Source organism: Xenopus tropicalis, chromosome 1 (genome assembly GCF_000004195.4).
Source record: "Xenopus tropicalis strain Nigerian chromosome 1, UCB_Xtro_10.0, whole genome shotgun sequence".
In the NCBI taxonomy this organism is placed as follows: domain Eukaryota; kingdom Metazoa; phylum Chordata; class Amphibia; order Anura; family Pipidae; genus Xenopus; species Xenopus tropicalis.
Genome location: NC_030677.2, coordinates 186,687,693 through 186,705,539, shown reverse-complemented (window position 1 = coordinate 186,705,539; position 17,847 = coordinate 186,687,693). Strand labels below are relative to the sequence as shown.

The window sequence follows — 17,847 nt, the reverse complement described above, 5'->3', positions numbered from 1 at the left end:
CATTCTGGGCTCTGAAAGGAACAGAAGCCAATATTACCGCTTTGCTGTGCAGCTGCACACTGGGAAAGTTATGACCTGCCAGGCACGGGGCATAAAGCGCTGCATTTTCTGAGAGCCGAGCACAAAAAGATCGAAAAGGCTGCTTTGTAGCCTGCGTTCTGCACTGTTCGTTTGTTCTAATGACTTCTGTATGCAAATTCTCCAATCTAATAATGGATTCAGGGGTGTCCAATTTGTCAGGCCTTCAGCTGCTGTTGAACTGCAACACCTTCCGCCTCAGTGTATAGTGTGGAATTGCCTTGTAGGAGTTGTAGTGTTAGTGCCCTGCTGTGGGGGCAAAAGGGCAGGGAAATTCTGAGGCTAGAGCTAGAAAGCAGCTGCATAGTACAGCTTCCATTTTCCCAGGTTCTGCTTGCCTCAAAATTGCTGATGGTGTCCCATAGAACACAATAGAAAGGTTTTTTTTTGGATGACTTTGAAGTTGCATTGGCTTAAAGGAGAACTAAAGCTTAACAAAGAAATAGGGTAAAAATGCTGGATGTTGTATTTGGGACCTCTGTACCAGCCCAAGGCAACCCCAGCCCACTGAGCATGTGCAGTGCCACTGACGCTTATAACAAAATCCAAGATGGGGAGCTCCTGTGCGCAACTCTGAAGGCCTGGATTATAAAGCACAGAATTTCTAGCCACATTTATATTTAGGGTTTAGCTTCCCTACAGTCCCACATAGCTGCAGTCTGAGAAAGAGCCGAACTGCTCACTCATGTGTCTGCACTGGGCAGGCACTGCAACACCTTTTGTGCAAACACAGGAAGCAGATATGTGCAGGAAATTACATATTTATGTGCTTCCACGCCAAAATTCCCTCTGTCTGTCTGCAAACACAGTGCTGGTTAATGCAGACGCGTCGACGAACGGAACCAATCGGTTTCACTGTTTCTCGCTCTCCATTAAATTGCAAGCCAAGAAACCGCACTGTATGACCGGTGCCACATAGCTGCAGTCTGAGAAAAAGCCGAACCGCTCACTCCTTAATGACCAGAAAATCCTAATTCACTGAGGGTGCCAATATTTTAAGCATTTTTTTGCACTCGGCTTTACTTGTCTTAAAGTTTACTGTCCCATCTGGTGGTTTCTCTAACAGAGAAGTGCATGAAACTGTACTGCATGTCATTAGGTTTAAAGGACAAGGAAAGTCAGGTTCACTGCCCGGGGTATTTTCTGTCTCAGCATTATGCTGCCATGTTTAATTTTTTCTTCCCTGATCTGCCCTGGACCTGGACTCTGACCTCTCATACACAGTTACAAGTGATCAATAGGTAAATGAAACATGGCCACCCAGTGGAAAGGCCAGTGGCTCTTTGTTCAGCATAAGCCCGATAAATGGAGCTTTTGTTGTATGTGTTCTTGGCTGTAACATCATGGCTTTCAGCACATGGCTTTCAGCATGAACTCTTGGGCTTAATGTGTCTGTGCGTGTTGATGTGTGTGTGTGTGTGTGTGTGTGTGTGTGTGTGTGTGAGAGGAAGGTAGATGATTTAGGAGCACTCTTTGTCCCAGTGTAAAGAGAAATAATGAGCTCTCCTGTGAAGGTTGTGCTAAGAATAATAAATAATAAGTTAATTGTATGTAGGGGAATGAACTAGAAGGTACATACATACTAAACCATCCCCTTGTCCCCATTAGGTGCCCACAGGGGAAGATCATGTAGAGGTACATAAGTTATGTGCAGTGTAACAAGTAAAATGGTATTTTCTAACCAAACTTTATTACCCAGGATGGTGTTGGACCTAGCTGGAATAGAGCGAATGCTCTAGGGAGACTTTTAGGAAAGAGCTGGGGGAATAGCAGTTTTGTCTGACTGATACCATAAAACCTTGGGGAGCGGACATAAGTCGAATAGAGAGAAGTTCAGGCTATTTTACCATTATTTCATTTTCTATAATTCCCACAATGCACTTTTTAGCTCTTGTTTCAGGCCGGACATGTATGGTTTTCCCATCATCTTTCAGTTCCTCTCTCGTTCCCTCTCCCCCCCCCCCAGTTTATATTTTTGCCTTCCTGCTGCATATTTTCAAGAAGGAAATGAAGTGTGGTGGCAGCAGTGCTTTTCAGATCACTTGCCGAGAACATTTTCACTCCCCCCCCCATCCTAATTCGCGCATTCAAAGTCTGCATTCCAAAGCCAGATGTCTATAGAAAAGGGCACAATCCATTTCTTTCCACAGAGAAGAGTTCCTAAATAACTGCTCCTTCTCTCAGGCCTAGAAAGGAAGAGTGGGAATGGTTTTGCTGCTGCTTCCAGCTGTATATAATCTTTCCTAGAGGCAATTGATTTGGGGGGCTTCAGAAAGTGCTGTATTGCTTGGTATACTTGTTCACAGAGAGCTCTGGTCTCCCCAGGACTTTACCACCCCCTTTCCAACCCTTGCCCTTACCCTTGGAACCCTCCTAAAGAAAACTCAAGCAGAGTGCTAAGAATAATGCAGAGCGCTTTTATTTTAAGCTGTCACGTTTTTTTTTTTTTCTTGTAGATGTTCCTTTTTTTCTTGCCTTAAGTTCATTAAAGGGAACTAAAATTTTCCTTCAGCTGAGAGTAGGCGACACATGCATGCATCTGGATAAAATTAGTTTTAACATGGGAGAAGTATTAACACATGCCTGGTGTTACACATAAACAGCTCTAAAATATTCCAAGTAGGGTCCAGGCGACAATTGGTAAGAACCATGGCTACCGGTCTCCTGCTGGGCTCGTGCTTTTCCCTCTGATTACATAAGCAACTTATAATGTATTTATAGTGCCAGTGTCTAAATCCATATAGCATGCAAGCAGCTTAGGAACTGTGGCACGCAGAGCAGTTTGTTCCACTGGCCACCGCTGCCAACTCACAGCTGGCCCAAAAAGGTTTAAATGTAATCCGGTCACGTTGAGTGTAGAAGCATTCTCTGTTGGCCAATACACCACATACTGTATGGGCCCCAGGTCTTGTGCCTCAGGCCCAGGTGCAATTTCTCTGTCTAGGGATTGTGTTGTAGATATATAGTACAGGTATGGGATCTGTTATCCAGAAACCCAATGGCCATCTTCTATAGACTCCATTTTTATCAAATAATTTAATTTTAAAAAATATTTCCTTTTTCCCTTTAATAATAAAACAGTACCTTGTACCTGATCCCAATTAAGATATAATTAATTGATTTGGCAGCAAAACAATCCTATTGACTTTAGGCTGATGCCACACCAGGCGTAGGGCTGATTTTTTCGGCAAGCGGAAAAACGCTTGCCGAAAATTCAGCCCTACGCCTGCTACTTGTGCCTGCACCCGAATGAATGGGATACGCTCAGGTGCAGGCACATGTAGCCGATATACGCATGAAAACGCGAGACTTTGCATTCTCTCGCGTTTTTGTGCGTATATCGGCTACATGTGCCTGCACCCGAGCGTATCCCATTCATTCGGGTGCAGGCACAAGTAGCAGGCGTAGGGCTGAATTTTCGGCAAGCGTTTTTCCGCTTGCCGAAAAAATCAGCCCTACGCCTGGTGTGGTATCAGCCTTAAATTAATTTCAAGTATAGAGATTCTAATTACGGATAGATCTCTGGAAAACCCCAGGTCCCAAGCCTTCTGGATAACAGGTCCCATACCTATACAAGGGCAAATTTTATTTGCATTATTCCTTCCTGCATATTGGCAGTTTGTCATTGCTTGCCTGCTCTGTATGCAGAATGACTCCTATGTCAGGTTGCATGAGAGATCCTTTCTATACAGTATGCAAAAAAGCCAATAGAGATATGGGACCTGTTATCCAGAAACCTCAGACATACAGAAGGGAAATCTCCCATAGACTCCATTTTAATCAAATTCACATTTTTAAAAATGATTTATTTTTTCTCTAATAATACCAGTACCTTATACGTGATCCCAACTAAGATATGATTAAACTGTATTGATGGCAAAACAATCCTATTGGGTTTATTATGTTTAATGATTTTTAGTAGCCTTAAGGTATGAAGATCCAAGTTACAGAAAGACCCCTTTTCTGGATAACAGGTCCCATACCTGTACAGTGATACCTCAGTTTTATTAAGTTTTCTGCATTTTAAACTGTTTTACACCAATTTAAAATGCCTAATGCATTTAATCTATTTTAACATTTCATGGATTTTACACCATTTTTTTCTGGTGCCCTGAAAAAGGTAAAATGGGGGTTCTTGTGTATAACGTGTATTGGGGGCTTTTTAGCATATTCTCACTAATGGCTTTATAATAAGCAAATAAGCAGTGTCTGGGTTGTCCTTGACTACAGCTCGCACCATCCTAACAGCTGGGGAAGACCACATTTTTATATTTACTCTAGATCAGTGCTGTCCAACTTATTACAAGTAGTGGGCTACCTATATCTCATCCGGCATGTGGGAGGGCTGCATTAAATTAAAATGATGGTGTCATATAGTGGTCTATGGACCTTTTGAGCAGATGGCGGCCATAAATATCCTTTGGAGGGCTACATCTGGTCCATGGGCCTCCAGTTGCACAGCCCTGCTCTAGATCATGCTGCTTTAAGATGCCTTCAGCTCTGCGGGTTCTGGCTCTTGCTGAGCTCTAGGGGAGGGGGGGCTGAACATTGTATTTCCAGGAGTAGTTTGACAGTCTCTAATTAATAACACTATATTACACAATATTATTTATAAAAATAGCTCAGCTTGCAGAGTGTGTGGTGTATCGGTGCTGGTGACTAAAGAGGAAAATTCCTCTTGGAATGGAGGCAGGGGCTTTGCGTATCGCCTGTTCCGTGTGTCACGTATACCACTCACAGGATTAACCCTTGTGGGAAAGGTTTGGCTGAGCAGCCAGCAAATGCAAGAGCAGATTTATTCCTTTAACTCTTTATCCCTTACATATTGGCACTAGATTTAGCCTGCCCCATGTAGCTAACGTCGGCCGCCCGCCTCCCCCACCGCAGCTCTTGTGCAACAGTTAAAGCGAGCTGGCGTTCCCAACTGACAGATTCGTGCAAGCGAGCACATGTGGCTTTCATTAGTTGATTGCCTGAGGAGACTGCTCTCCAACTTGCCAAATGTAAGCCACCACCCCCCCCAAAAAATCCCTTTTCTTTCAAAGCTTGAGCTGTGTGTGCGAGGCAGCCATGCAGTGTGCCAGGGGAAAATGTACCCACTTACTGCTCTGAGAAAGATGATATTTTCATTTTGTGTGACTAGAGGAAACTACATTTCACTGGGAAAATGAAGCAGAATAAAATGTGGTTTCAATTTGTTGTTCTGGGCTCAGGATGATAGCATTTCAGTAGTAAAATATGTACTCTGTTCCCTTCCAGAGTCAGGGATGGTGGAAAATCTAGAAATCTCCAATAATGTTCTTGGCCGGCCTGTAACGGCGAGGATGATTTCACCTCCTTTTGGTGTGAGTAAGCCTGGAACCCAAGCCGGCGCATAGCTCTGGGCACATTCAGAGGTGCCCCACTGCTTTATTGGACTCTCAGCTTTATTACTGCCTTTTTCTCTCGCCAGTTTACTCAGCTCCCATTTCTCCCTTAACCATGTGCATACCACGTGGCGGCAGCTGGACACATGTGATAGGCGCTGAATCTCTTATCTCACACTCACAAGGGGGTGAAATATAGCAGGCAGGCCTGACAGGCTGTTAAATACGCTACATCTGAGAATGGGGCCCCCCTTGGCCGTTGCATGATACAAAGGCCTCAAATTGTTGCTTTGCAGAAATGAAGTCCCAGTTTTTCCCCTCCAGCATGAATGTACTGTTATTGGCAGACTGGCACGCCAGCTTCCCTCAGCCCCAACAAAGTTAAATATAGCTGCTGCACAGAACTGCCTCTGCGCCATGCTTTGTACCAGGGAGAAAACCGCAAGCACCCTGTTTATTTACTAACTGGGGCTTTCTTTGTATTTAGCTTAGATTGGAGTTTAAGAAATAATACATTCATTTGTTTGATACCAGCTTTATCCTGAAAGTACTGCCTGGTACTGTGTTTTCCCAGGTTGCCACCCTAGCACTAATGAGATTTGCCTCTTGCCCACAGGATCTATTATCCACAATCCGCAAGGGTCATTCTGTCATTTGGATCACCACCTTAAGTCTGCTAAAAATCATTTAAAGGAGAAGGAAAGGCTAATAAAGAGTTAATCTCAAGCTGCAGGCATACCTTCAGTTCTCTCAATAGTGCCCTTAAGTCCCATATTTCTCCCGTTCAGACGATCGGAAGCCAAACAGGAAGAAAAAACTCTGAGCTGTGTAAAAAAAGTTCCCATAATGCCTCACTCCTGCACCAAGACCAAATCTTGAGGGAGGGAGAGGGGAGAGAGCTGCGTGTCTCTGGCACATGAATTACAGACACAACTAATCTTTTGACAGAGAAGTCAGTGCAGTGTTTCTGTGGTGCTTATGGCTGTATTTACATAGAGCTTTCTGATTAAAGCTTACTGAGTTTTTACCTTTCTTTCTCCTTTAAACATTAAATAAACCCAATAGGATTGTTTTACCCTCAATAAGGATTCATGCAGCTTAGTTACTATCAAGTACAAGGTACTGTCATATTATTACAGAGAAAAAGGAAATTATTTTTTAAAATTGAGAACAATTTGATTAAAATTGACTTTTTGGGAGATAGCCATAGCTGTAATTTTAAACTTTCTGGAAAACATGTTTCCTATAAGGGATCCCATACCTGTAAATTTACGTAGCCAATACAACTGACCCCCATATGACTGATTTGGTTGGCCAGTTTGAATGTCACCAATTCCTAGCCAGCAACAGGTAGCACCTCCATATCCTCCCCCCAACCCCCATGGGGCATCACCCTAATAATGCAAAGCCTTTGCCAGAGACTTAGGGCCCTTTGAATTCTAGAGAAGATGACCAATATATTTGTGCCCTTGCCCTTAGGTGCCAGATCTATAAATTTGCCTTATCAGAATATGTTACATGATACGTGAATATGAACAGGTTTTGATTTGGCTAAAACAAAAATAAAATCCATGGATTTTTTTTTTTTTTTTTTAATCATGCACCAGTTGTCCAGCACACATCATATTGGGGGCTAGATTATGTAAAATAATGTCTCTGTGAGCCTTTGCCAGGCCATGAAAATGCCTGGGAGGTCCCAGTGTGTCCCAAGTGATTCCAGTTGGACAGTAGAACAAATGGCAAGAGACAGGTGTGGGGCTATAGGACGCCTTCATTGGGGTCAGTTTGTCTGGACTTTGTTTTTGATCATCCCCTGTTCTGCACACGTTTGCATAGGAAATGCTATTTATCTGTTATTATCTCTTATCATTTTACCTCTGGTCTGCATAGTCTTAGGCTGCTGCAGGAATGACTGTTGCAATATTATTAATGCTGTTACGGTAGCTTTATATTGGAAATATTGATATAAACACCCCCTCCCTCCCAGGGGATGAGGTTTAAGGACAGACAGACTATGTATAAATATGAGGCTACAGACTGCCCGGCTTGAACTGCCCAAGTTTGGGCACTAGCCAAATACTTTTGAGTGGGCTCCATGTCTGCCCTGCAGTCAGGTCATCTTCTGAGAACACTTCTCTGTGCACAGGCTATATAGCACTCTGTGCTGAGCCGCGGGAAGGTGGGGGCTCATAAATTCTTTCCACTGAGATAGATATATCTATATGGCAAACTTAGCAAGAGAACAGTAATAATTATCTTGAAAATGACAAGCTGCTGATATTCCATTCCTGCGTTCATCTGAGTGATCTTCCCGTTCCCTTCAGTACTTCTGTGGGGCATAGAAATTAGTATTACCTTGCCCATTAGTCTGTGCTAACCGCAATATGATATTTACTTATTCTGTTTGCTCCTTGTGCTTCATTAATTATTGAATAAAGAGAGTGTTACCCAATAGTTTATTTATTTATTGCCTTGCCATACCTGTTATAGAGGCATGTTATCATTTGTCTATCAGCAGAGCAGCGAGCATCTAGTTATGCACTCGGTGCGCCAGTTTTAGGATTTGGTTCTACATTCAAATTTCAATATACAAATTAGGATTCTGATTGTATTTGAACAAATCTTTGGCAAAGATTCCATACAGTGTATTCAGTATAACTATAGGTAACCTATTATCAGTACAGGACCTGGGGGTGGGGTTTTCTGGATAAGGGATCTTTCCATAATTTGGATCTCCATAACTTAAATCTGCCCAATAGGCTTGTTTTGCCTTCAATAGGATCAAGTACAAGGTTCTGTTTTATAATTACAGAGAAAAAGGAAATCATTTTTAAAAATTAGAATTGTTTGCTTATAATGGAGTCTATGGGAGACGGCCTTTCCGTAATTCAGAGCTTTCTGGATAACGGATTTCCGGATAAGGGATCCTATACCTGTACTCTCAACTCCTGCCTTTACTAGAGTCTACAAAACTCCCTGGCACATACAGCTAATATAATGAATATTTATTGAAGGCAAAACAATCCTATTGGGTTTATTTATTGTTCAAATGATTTTTTAGACAGGTCTATTATATAGACTATTATATATCTTGTTTTACAGCCTGGTAACCATGTGGCAAATCCCAATATATTGAGAAAGGTCACTAAGTGTGACCGAAACTTTGGGATTTAAATAAAGCCTTTTTGATTTTCTGCACAAGTCCTGTTGAGTGCAATTCTTTCTATCTTTTTTTTTCACTATTTTCATTTAAGTGCTCCTTTCAGTACTTTATATTTAATATATATACTTATATATCCTATAACATTTTAATGTTTTAATTTTTTTTTTTAATGCAGTGTTTTCTCTTTAATAATCAGAAAATCCATGTAAGAGTCAGTTCCACAAACAACTACTTATTCATCATAGGGCTTCCTTCCAGAAAGTATTTGAGCTTTGATTGGAGCCAACAAAAGCCATCTGTTCTCTTATTTATAGCTCCCATTTCTAAGAAGTATATTCTATAGCCGATAAAAAGTGCTTGACAGCTCATAATTCATGAAGTTACTCAGGCTGAAGCTGTCGGGACATGATGTACAACACCTCCTGGACCATTCACCTGCACTTGCTCTTTAACTAGGCGCTGATTAAAAAAAGCAGTACTTGTAGGGTTCTTCTGGCATGGGCTGAACATACACCCAGCTCTCCAGAAAAGCTCTATGCAAGGCTTAGTAGATTAGCACCAGATATATGTGTGTGATTTCAACCACTTATTGTAAATAAACTCAAGTTACAAATGATGAGGCACTTTATTTTACCCACATAAGGCAAAAATAAGGGTTTAATTTTGGAGAAAATTTTTTTTTTTTTTTTTTTTTTTTTACATATTCTGGAAACTTGCCATAAATCCAGGTTTCTGGGAACCCATGGGGGGGGGGGTTGAGATTCAAAACATATAGAAGCACGAAACTAAAACTTTCCCAGGATAGGCCAGGCAATTAGGCCAACTGCCACCCTACTGCCCAATAGTTAGGGCATGTACAATAGGATAGGGGTAGGTATCAACACGCCATGTTTGGTGGTACCTGATCAGCCCTGTTTCAAAATGAAAAGCAGATAAGGAAGAGGAAACACAGCTTCACTTCCTGCTGTTTGGCCATCAACCTGATGATCATTCCTGTGTATGGCCACTTGTATAACCTGGTGGCCAAAAAATTGTTCTTTAAACAATGTTATTTCCCCATAGAATTGAATTTGGGTCAATGGCTGCCTTTCCACAGTCGAAACCACAATAAACATGTTATATGAATTTACTTTATGTTAAGAGCTTGACCAAAATGAAAGTTATTTTTTTTTTTAATGTCTCTAGTTGAGCAGGAGGAAAGGTAGAAAAACACAATAAAACCTAAAACAACACAAAAGAAGTTTATTCTTTAGTGGTCTTAAACTGGAACAAACCGAGAGCACCTGAAAGAAAGGGCCCTGGATGTGAATCACTCTGAATTAGCTTTCGTGTAAGATCTTCGTGCCGTAGCTGGCAGAAGGGATTTGGCTCAGATATATATATGTGTCTGGAACAAATATAGAAGCTTTATGTTTCCACAGGCTAATGCCAGGTATTAGCTTTATCTTTCTGCTGAAAACCTCTCCAAAAGGTGCAGCTGCGAGCCGGTTTCATCTTGCACTCTCGCTATGTTGGCAGCGCTCTAAATGCAAGGTATGCAGCCGGCTCTGGCCTTTCTGTGCAGGCCACCCTCTGTTACCAAGAGACAGGAGCCGGGGGATTGGAGGGCATTGGGAGCTCACAAGGCATCTGATTTGCTGTCACTCCGTGACGAGTAAAAATAGACTTCGGTGGAAAATGCTGCGTGGCTAACGTGTCATCAGCTGCTTCTTCTACTGGCTACTGGGTAAACCTGTCCTCACACCGGAGCACAGAGCGTCTGATGGTTAGCTATCCTGTGCCTGGCATCTACACGCAGGGGGGCACAATGATTGCTCTCAGTGAAAAGCTGATTGTGGATTGCAGCAAAGGAATGAACAAAGTTGTTAAGTTTCTCAAAGGAGGATTTGGGGCTCCAAAGCTGCAGGCGGTGTTTCAGCATAGCAAGCAAGCGAAGATTTTAATTGCAGGTACAAGTTGCCCCAGTTGCTGTCTGTGAGTGTTCCATGCATCCCCACCGGTTTGACCCTGCACAGGATGGCAAAGAAAAGCCCAGTGAAGCATAGAATGTGTGTGTTAGTGTGTGTGTGTTAGTGTATTCCGGTTTCCTGCTTGTACACTGTGAGCATGCTATTCATTCTCTAGGCCGCCGCCGCTGCTTTTATAATGGCCTGCCTTCTTTCTTTTCCATGAATTCAGCCTTCGTTCAGCTGCTCACTTGCCAAAAATGGTGCTATTTTCCACAATTCAGCAATTATCATTTCCTGTCTGCCTCCTTTAATGAAAAGGCACCATTCAGCTGCCCTCTTCAGCATTCCACATTTGCATTTACAGCTATGAACTGCCTGTTTGCTTAAACTGCTTTTAGGATGAATTCCATTTTGAACCACCCATCAAAGTGGAGGAGTAATGAGCCCTTTGCTTGGATCCTTCAGCTGCCGGATGGGAGATTGCATACCTATAGGGTTTGTAGGCTCTTTCCTGACACTGGCAAATGCCAGGCTTGTTGGCTGAAGGCAGTGCTTTAGTCTTGTTACTATTAACTGCCTGTTTAATTCTGGCCTCTATGGTACATTGAATTTGTAAAAAATAAGGCACCCATCCCTCCCTCCAGCTACAGCTCTCAGTATTCTTGGAAAGATGTGTAAGGCCATTGCTCAACCTATAGAACTCTACAACTCCCAGCAACCACCACCAGTGGAGGTAGTTGTAGTTCAGCAAGAGTTGGATTCTACTTCTGCACGATTTAAAGAATCCCAAAAAGGAGCCTTTAGAATGCTGAATACAAAAAAGGTCTGACTGCATTCATTGACCTAGCTGAGGGATTTCCCATCAATCTCCTAGCTCTGTTAATGACTGTATGTGCTGCCTTTGTGCAGGATATTAATCTATCAGAGTACTCCTCGTGCACTTTGGCCTTGGCTCCATCGCTGATTATACAGGTCTCTGAGAGGAGTAGAAGCATATGGGCCGGGAGGGAGCCGCTTGCCTGTGAATTGCACAGGATTAAGTGGATTTATTGTTTAATTCCCGTAAGCAGTGCATTCATTGCCCTGTTGTCCCTTGTCCCAGAAGAGAGTGATTTTGATGTGACTTTGCAGTCATTTAAAGTCCACACCAAATTTATTAAATTGTTCATGGGACTGCTGCTGAATTTCAGTTTGACTTAAACCGAGATTTGAGTGTATTTCTTTCTTTGGGGATTCATAATCTGTTTTTAAAGGTATTTTAAATATTTGATGTTCAGTTCTTTTCTCTTATCCTATCAAGTTTCCTATCCTATTAGTTTTATTTGGATGTCACATGCCCATGCCACATGACCTTTGGCAGTTTCACTGGAAATAGAGGGGGGGGGGGGATCTCTAAATCAATTAAACAAAAAAGGAAAAGCAGTGTTTTACATTCATAGCAGTCCCTAGTAATTATTTTGTAAAATGGCCTACATTAAGTAGACGGGCAAAAATTCAGTGCCAGAGTTTACAGAAAGTCTGAATATAAATCCTTAGTGCATGTTTGTGCCATCCATTATATGACTTGCTCAAGCTCCAATAGCTGTGAGTCTGTCTGGGACATGTGTGTGACTTGCTGGTCTGTAGCTCACAAGGCAGATTCAGATCATTGTAACCTCCCGATGGCTTCCTGTTGCAGCCTGATAGTGTATCAGCTGATCTTCAATACTCTTGGGTAGTTTCTATGTCTTTCTGCAACATTTGTATCTTTTGGGTGACATTAGTGTAAGGGAATGTTCAGTTGCATGCTGGGCGCAGCTTCCCTTGGCTGGCGAGTGGCAGGCAGGCCTTGCTCATTTCATTAGCGTCTGGCTATCACACTTGCTTGCAGACTGTACCCCGGGCTGGGGTATATTTATTCTAAGCTGAAATGGCCTTTCTCTTGTGCAGTTGCTAGATAAATGGATGTTTATTAAAGAAACAGATGTCTTTTGCTGGAAGCCGAACAGAGATCACTTTCTATAAACATCCTTTTCAAAAGCCATTATTTTATAATAGAGAACCTCAACCTGTGGCGCTGCAGCTGTGCCTGAGCTCCCAGCATTCTTCACCCATGTACTCTGTAAGCTCGCAATTGCGAGAGAGAGAGGCTGCTTGCATATTGCTGATTTGCTTTTAGACAAGGCTGCAAAATATATACAGCCGTAGCAGTCTGCTTGGGGTTGCATTTTACGGCCAACATGGCTGTCACTGGACTCCCAACAGTGCGGCCTGAAGCATTGGGCTCTATCCAGATCTGTGCTGCTAAGTCTCTGGAGCTTTAATGGAACTATAACTATATAGAGAGCAGCCTTATGAGAAAGTTGTACATTCCAGCATGGACTCTGCTTTAGCATTTTAAATGTAAACCTCCTCTTGTTTTATAGCAATGCCTGCTGAGGGCCAGCCTTCCTCCTCCTCCTCCTCTTTATTTTAGCTACAAAGTTAAATATCCTGTGAAAGCTGGTAATGTCTCCCAACCTTCTCACCCAAATCATTTCTTAAGTGTGCAATGAGCTTTATGGAGTGGTGTGTGGCTCCCTCTAGCTGTAGCTTTGTGTAAATGTTAGCAAGTGTCACATCTTATAATGTTGGCTTCTCCGATTTTTATCTGCCAAGTTCCACTTTATTACTAATATTTTGCACTGTACCTTTTTAATGATGGAACCTCCTACCGATTAGTGGACAGAGGTGTTATGTAAAACATTGGTACAGACTCTTATCTGATAAAATGTTTGTTTAAGGGTTAATGGATAACTAGAGTTTTGTTGGCAGGGACTGGCATTCAGCTGGGACTAATGACCCTTTCCTTTCCTTTATACAGCTTTTACACTTCCTGACCTGACTGAACAGTTCTCACCACCTGACACAGCCCCTCCAGTCCTTATCAAGCTTATAGAAGCCATTGAAAAGAAAGGTAAATCAGTTCAGAACAGTATGATTTAATTAACATTTAACTCTATAGGCCTATGGGCAAAGGCACACGGGGCGGATTGTCACAGGATAAGCGCAGGCTGACAATCCGCCCCTATGCTTAAAAATCTTCTAGTTGTGCTTGCACGCAGAAGCATTAAATCTGCCTAGTGCAGGTACATGCATATCCACCGACAAACACTAAATGATTTGGGGTCTTTGGTTCATAATAATAATTACATTACTGTCTCCTAGGTCTAGAGTCTGCAACGTTATACAGATCCCAAAGTTCCAGCAGCTTGACTGAACTGAGACAGATCCTAGAATGTGGTATGTATCTTGTTTCCTTCTGTCTTAGGAATAAAATATTTTTTCCTGCATTAGTTAATAGTTTAAACAGCAAAGCACAGGTTTAAATTTTCAGTTGTGTTTCAGCATGGTAAGGGCTTATACTTGCAGCTATTAGACATTCTGCCCAGTAGATGGCACTATGTTCCTTTTATATGAGTTTGCCTTACTCCAAGAATTAGTCTACAGCAGTCTTTTTCCACCTTTTTTAATCTTTTGTTTAATGTATTGTCTACTGATCACAGCCCTGCAAAATTAAAGGTTCAGTGCGTACCTGTGTACAACATGAGCCAAATACTGATTGCAATATCTTTATTTAAGTTGCTTAAGTAATATTGTAGTCACTTGTGTTGGGTTACTTTAAGGCATTACTGACCAGGCCGCTTTCTCACACTTTGCAAGACATACCTCTTTTGTTGTTATACATAATATTTACAGGTAAAACAGCAACCTGTCAAAATCTGCTCCTACAGCCTTTTGTATAGCAAACTGTTAGTAGTTACAGTGTATTTTTTATACAACATGATTTCTTAACACCTTTTATTTAATACGTTGACCTTATTTGTTTCCTTTAATTATGATCCCATTATAGATGCTGCTTCAGTGGATTTTGAGCAGTTCGACATATCGATTCTGTCAGATGCTTTAAAGCGCTACCTTCTGGATCTCCCAAATCCCGTCATTCCAGCTTTAATGTACAGTGAAATGCTCTCTGCTGCCAGAGGTAAGTTTCTCTAGAGATGGTTGGCCCTTGGCACATAATAGGAAAATGCACCATTGCCCTTTCCTTGAAAACTTAGCGGTAGATCAAACTCTAAATGATATTCTGAGGCTTTAGTATGAAATGATACCAGCTCTCTTGTTGCTAGTGTGTAGAGTGGGACTGGACAATGAATGGAAGAGGGCCTGAACAGAAAATATATTATTTTTATATATTATATTTTCAATAAAGATATTGAAAAGTAACAATACAACTGTAGCCTCACTTAGCAAGAGTTTTTGGCTGCCGGGATCAGTGACCCCCATTTGAAAGATGGAAAAGGCAGAGGAAATTAAACAATAAAATAAACACCTGTTTAAGACCTGTTGAAAAGTTACTGAGAATAGGAAATTCTATAAAATACTAGAAGATGACATAAAGGTGAACTGTCCCTTTAATCTCTTCCTAAATGTGATTAGGCATTATCATATTGTCTGACATTCTATGTACAATATGTGGATAATATACAATTTTGGTCAATAAAAAGCAGGTCATGTGGGTTACGGTCTGTACTCCAGATTGTTGGGAGCCACAGCAGTTCATAGGATTATCTAACAAAAGTATTTTAAAATATAGCCCATATAGCAGCCCAGCCATTGTCTAATGACCCGGGGAGCCCTATTTGTTGATGTGGATATGAGAGCTGGGAGGATTTTACTTTTTAGTAGAATGATGTGTAATATTTAACAGTATCAAGGCCTTTCTGTCTGTGTGCAGAGAGAGCTAATTGTTAACCTCTTTATCAGATTTGGCAAAGGTAGGTGTATTTGCAAGGGGACACAGTGTTCTTAGGTTCAGCGGCCGGAGCACCTGCTTGTCAGAGGAAGGGCTTATCTTTTGTCTGTGTCCCTGCAGAGCGAGAGTAGGACGTCTTGGTTCTTACCCGCAACTGTAACATTCAGTCACGTGTGCCAGAAACAGGATATGGGTTGATAACCTACAGAGTGAACCAGAGCATTTAGGTGCAATCTCCAAGCCGTATAGTGCATGACTTGAATGTTCACACTGTTTCCTGTGGTCTGTACCACGTCACTGCAGCTTCATTATATCCACACAGCCTATTCTGTAACGTTCAGCATTGGTAACATGTTCTAAAAGCGTTTCATGTTTCCCACCATATGCCTGTGCTTGTCCCTAGAGTCCATAAGCTCCGATGAATATGTGCAGCTATTGAGGAAGACCATCCGATGTGCCAACGTGCCACAGCAGTACTGGCTCACCCTTCAGTATCTGCTCAAACATTTCCTTCAACTCTGTCAGAGCTCCAGCAAGAACTTACTGAGTGCCAAGTCACTGGCGGAAATATTCAGCCCCCTGCTTTTCAGGATCCAGGTGTCAAGGTAAGGAACATTCTTGCTCTTTATGTACGTCTGTGGGGCGAGAGCCAAAACAACAGTGCCGAGCCACTGGCACCATGTGTTCTCTGTTTGTCTCTCTCATTCTATTTATTCTGCTGAGGTGAGGAACTTTGTACAAAAAGCGTTACACTATTTCACACCTCCTCTAACAAACGCACTTACTGCTCTCTCATGACGTTAGGAGAGCAAAGTTTTTTGGGTTTTTTTTTTACCTATTCTTTTCCCAATAGGTTAGACATTAATTGCTTGGCTGCCAAAAACCTCTCTTGGCATCCCAGCAGCTTTAACTATTCCACACCCTCCCTCCCTGTTCATTCTGCAAATGTAAACACATCCATGCACTCTGTTTTGCAGTTCCGACAGCTCCGAATTCAGCACTCAGATACTGGAAGTTCTGATCGCAAGCGAGTGGAATGAAAAGCAAGCTGCTCCAGGTAAGTCTAGCTTACATTTTTTTTATGCTGGTAATATTGATTTGACCCTGTTACATGAATTGCCCATTCTCAGGATGCATACATAACTTTAATTCAACATGCGATTGAAAGTCTGCGCCCTGTGGGTTTGCCCTGCTTGTTGCACACTGGTTAGCAAAGGCAGAGAATCCATTTCTATATGGTGCACTGTACAGTAGATGATAGATATATCGAGAGAGAGAGAGAAAGATGAGAGATAGATAACAAGATATATAATAGAGAGAGAATATAGAATCAGAGAGAGATAAATAGGCTATTAACTGTCAATGTTTATTTATAAGGCTTTTCATTGTGATCACATTTAATGGCAATGGGCATTAGGTCAAAAACCTCAGATTCCATGTCTTGCTATTTCTGTTCTCTGCAAACTCTGTTCTGACCCCGCAATGAACGTAGCAGAAGGCCGCTAAGAGAATTAGAACAGTACTGCCCTCTGCTACATTGCTGGCCTGACAAGCTTGTGTATAAATGGAGGCTCGGGGTGACAGTTTGCCCAATGCCTGTCATGCTCCGCCCACAGCCTGGAGGCGTTTTTGTGGTTAGCCAGGTTGTTCCTCTCGCAGGTGGGCTGAGGTGAAGGCTTTGCAGGCAATCCGTGCACTCCCATATCTTCTGTGTTTCCATGACCTCTAAGATCCTTTGTGTATGTGCTGCTGTTTGGTGGGAATGGAGCTGCAAGGCGCAGTCTGATTATTCTGCAACTTGTCCTTAAATCTCCTTTAGTCACATGCATGTCCCGTGTGTGCGCTTCATTGCTTTTAGTTTTATTGTCTTTCATTGCTGTGTTTTTATATGATATGAACATGACTTGTAGAGCAGCAGGACTAGCAACAAAATTTCCCAGCATGCACGGTCATCTACAATGGGAGTATGGTGTGATAGTACAATTAGGCGGGCATAAGGTAAATGCTGTGTATATAATGATGTTTGATTATTCCTTAAACCACTGAACCGTAAGTGTTATCTTTCTAGCTGAACTTCAGCCCCCACATCCCATCCCACTGCAGCCCCAATATAGAGAATGGTAGTGTGAATGCCTGAAACTGATGAGAGTGAAAGGGGTTAAAATAGCTGGTGTGCATTGTCTCATAAATCACCTTGTGGTTTGACACACTATTCTTTTTCCACCCTGGTTCTGTTGCTATAGCTCTCTCTTCTACAATACTAGCAGCTTCTACAGTGTTTTAAAGGACCAGTAATGTCATGTTGGGCCGCACTGGTATAATGTGTTTGCTTCAGAAATGTCTATAGTTTTATGGATAAGCTGCGGTGTAGCCATATATGGTTTTACTGCAAGTATATCATATCTATGATGGGAGCTGTGCTGAACTGCAAGGCTGACTCTCTGATTTAGGTTTTGTTGCTGCAGTGTGTATCACATTTATGTCTAGTTGTGCGGCATGGTGGTGCAATGGTTAGCA

At 42.1% G+C, this 17,847-nt stretch overlaps 1 protein-coding gene across 2 annotated transcripts in view; it reads left to right on the top strand.

Moving 5' to 3' along the window:
• Positions 1–17,847, top strand: part of pik3r1 (phosphoinositide-3-kinase regulatory subunit 1) — a 40,992-nt gene that overhangs the window by 11,630 nt on the left and 11,515 nt on the right. The window contains exons 1-6 of one of the 2 annotated variants that reach the window (XM_004910380.4): positions 10,260–10,556; positions 13,399–13,491; positions 13,743–13,817; positions 14,428–14,559; positions 15,734–15,935; positions 16,308–16,387. In XM_004910380.4, coding sequence (XP_004910437.1) covers positions 10,370–10,556; positions 13,399–13,491; positions 13,743–13,817; positions 14,428–14,559; positions 15,734–15,935; positions 16,308–16,387 — 769 coding nt within the window. In that variant the 5' untranslated portion in view covers positions 10,260–10,369. Of the gene's footprint in view, positions 1–10,259; positions 10,557–13,398; positions 13,492–13,742; positions 13,818–14,427; positions 14,560–15,733; positions 15,936–16,307; positions 16,388–17,847 lie in introns of those variants that run through there. The other variant, XM_002934186.5, reaches the window with a different exon arrangement.